Source organism: Pundamilia nyererei, unplaced genomic scaffold (assembly GCF_000239375.1).
Source record: "Pundamilia nyererei isolate P.nyererei 1_Seehausen unplaced genomic scaffold, PunNye1.0 scaffold00134, whole genome shotgun sequence".
NCBI lineage: Eukaryota > Metazoa > Chordata > Actinopteri > Cichliformes > Cichlidae > Pundamilia > Pundamilia nyererei.
Window position 1 is genome coordinate 1,362,044 of NW_005187535.1, and position 2,759 is coordinate 1,364,802.

The following is a 2,759-nucleotide window of genomic DNA, read 5'->3' on the forward strand; positions in this document are numbered from 1 at the left end:
CCCCCCCCCCAACCCCTCTTAATCACTTATGTGGGTGTCAAACATGCAAAGGCATCACATGGGCAAACAGAATCCTGGAGTCGCATTTGCAAGTGCACAGGGCCACAAAAGCCGATCCCTGTCTTTCTGACACTGCAGCGAAGCTGAGCAACATACCCAGCTCAGGTTGCACTTGCTGGGGGGATATGATCAAAGACCCCAAGGCTGAACTTACTCCTTTTTTAATCAGCTCCTCAACTCCAAGGAGGAAGAAGATGAGGATGAGTTAAAGTATCTTCTGATGATAATGATGACGATGAGGAGGATGTCATTTTCCCTCCTATCCAGGCATTGTGGCCATTTTCCATCTTCCCCATAAGGTCACGCTTATATATATATATGATATGCAAGCATGTAATAGCCAGTGTCCCAGGAGGTGTCCTCTCTGCAGATGGATATGAGATGTCATCTGAGTCCCAGTCACAATTTCTCTAAATATCTGGTAGCTATGTCTCACTGGAGTGACCCAAAATTGTTCATAACCAGTGTCCTCTTATGTATGGTGGTTATGAGGAAACAGATGCTTGATTGAAAGGTTAGAAGGCTGTTTTTGAGGGGAGGGCTGTCAGAGGTACCTGGCCCCAGAGACTCATATAAATTAGCAAGAGCTATATGGCAATTTTCTAAACTGAGGCACAAAGGCAAGTTTAGGCCTTCAGGGATTTTTTGGATCTTGCCATAGTTCCTGTTTGCAGTCCCTTCCCTTGCCTTTGTGCCGAGGTTTAGGGAATCTAGCTTAGCTTTTCATTAGGGCTGTGACACTAGATGGTGGAGGCTATAGTGATGGCATGATTACCAGTGCAACCAGCATTCACCAGCATCCACATTCTACCAGAGAAATGGCTTCCTTGTGGGGCCTTGTTAAGGGTGTTTCTGTGGATTACATCTTTGTTATTGCTAGTTGGGCTTCCACACATTTTTTAATTTGTACTGTTCTGATGTAACTGCGTCCTCACTTGCATGCTCAGGCCTTAATGAGGCCTGCTAGCTGAACGTTGGGGTTGGTGTGAGGTGTCGGCCTTCGAGGTGCTATTGGCAGGAGAGCATGCAATTTGGGAGTGAGCTACATTTCCAATAGTGCGATACCAAGTAAAGCTTAAAAGGCAATGTTTGTTTACCAGGGTAACCCCAGTTCTCTGAAAACTGAGGGAGTTATTTCATCGCATTGCCCTATTTGCATGTGCAAAAATGGCTTGTGTGGGGCCAGAGGCTATTTTTAAAATGGTTTGGGGACCCTATGTCCTTGAAGTGATTTGGTCTGTCTTAGATAGATGCGATGGTAGTTTAGCTTCTGTGAAAGTATTGGGTTTACCCTGGGAGATGACCCTGTGGACCAAAAACTCCATCTAAATGGTTTACTAAAGTTAATTTTCAGTACAACAATATGGTGCTATGTATGCAGAGGCAATAAATAAATAAATAAATAAATAAATAAAAGTATAATGCCCACCTCCCTGAAACAAGTGCAACATAGACTTTTTTGTGAAAACAGCCATAGCAAAACAGCACCATCGTGTTCATGTACATTCATTCTCTCACTCTCTCAGGCATGTGTTCTGTCAGTAGTACTTGCAGAAGACTGTAAATTCATGGATTACCTTCATGTCCCTACTGATGTAAAAATTATTTTGCCAGTACTTTAGTACAGCATGACAGATAGATAGATATAAATATTGATTCTGATTTTGATCTTGCTAAAATCCCAATCTCAGTGTTTTATCAATAAGATGATAATTAAATGGTAAATGGTCTGTATTTGTATAGCACTTTACTTGGTCCTAAGGACCCCAAAGCGCTTTACACTATACACAATCATCCACCCATTCACACACACATTCACACACTTTAAGCCATAATATAATTATATTGTGGATTAATTATCATCTTATTCACAGATTAAGTCAAAGATTTATTTTAACTGAATATTAAAATTACTCTGGTGTTATCCATGTAAAGACAACCTCTGCTCTGTGACTGTAACTAATCCCTGCTTTCAGCACAAGTGGGTTCAGATAATAATTTCACCTGTATTTGAAGGGCCTTTAACAAAATGCATAAAAGAATAAAATCTTCCGAGTGCAGTATTCACATCAATTACATTTCTGTTTTCTGTGGGAAGACTAACTAAAAAATGGATGGGAGCGCATTTAAACACCCCAATCCCTCTGTGATTCTGGTGACCCCTGACCCAGACTGACCTTCTGCTTGTTGAGGATCTTCATCGCATAATGTTGTCCCGTTTCTCTGTGCTTCACCAGCATAACACGACCAAATGAGCCCGTGCCCAGGGTTTTCAACCTCTCAAACTGCTCCAGGCAAGCAGTGTTCTGAACAGACAAAACAAAAACGGTTAGCTGATTTTTGTGAAAATGGGATATTTAGGGTCATGTTGCTGGTAGCGAGTTTTTATTTTCAGCTACTCGTGTGCTCACATTTATCACTAATTCTTGTATTTTCATGGTATATATTCTTTGCACATGTCATAAACAAATATGCAATAGATAATATATATAAATTAATATATTTGGTATGTATGGTTTATAATTTCTTAATAGAAAGTAATACACATGTGCATACAGGATACAGTGTAAATTTGAAGAACAATAAAGAAAAAACTTTTACTCGTGTTTGTGGTACCTGAACTGTTTCTCAGGCTCAGATGGTCCCAGAAACTTATTTATCATAAATAATTGATGTTTTCCTACATAGAATCAAATCAT

At 40.1% G+C, this 2,759-nt stretch overlaps 1 protein-coding gene across 1 annotated transcript in view; it reads right to left on the reverse strand.

Annotated features, from left to right (window-relative positions):
- Positions 1-2,759, reverse strand: part of prkacab (protein kinase, cAMP-dependent, catalytic, alpha, genome duplicate b) — a 20,778-nt gene that overhangs the window by 14,578 nt on the left and 3,441 nt on the right. Inside the window, exon 3 of the mRNA XM_005743686.1 lies at positions 2,238-2,366. Within this exon, the coding sequence (XP_005743743.1) occupies positions 2,238-2,366 (129 nt within the window). The remainder of the gene's footprint in view (positions 1-2,237; positions 2,367-2,759) is intronic.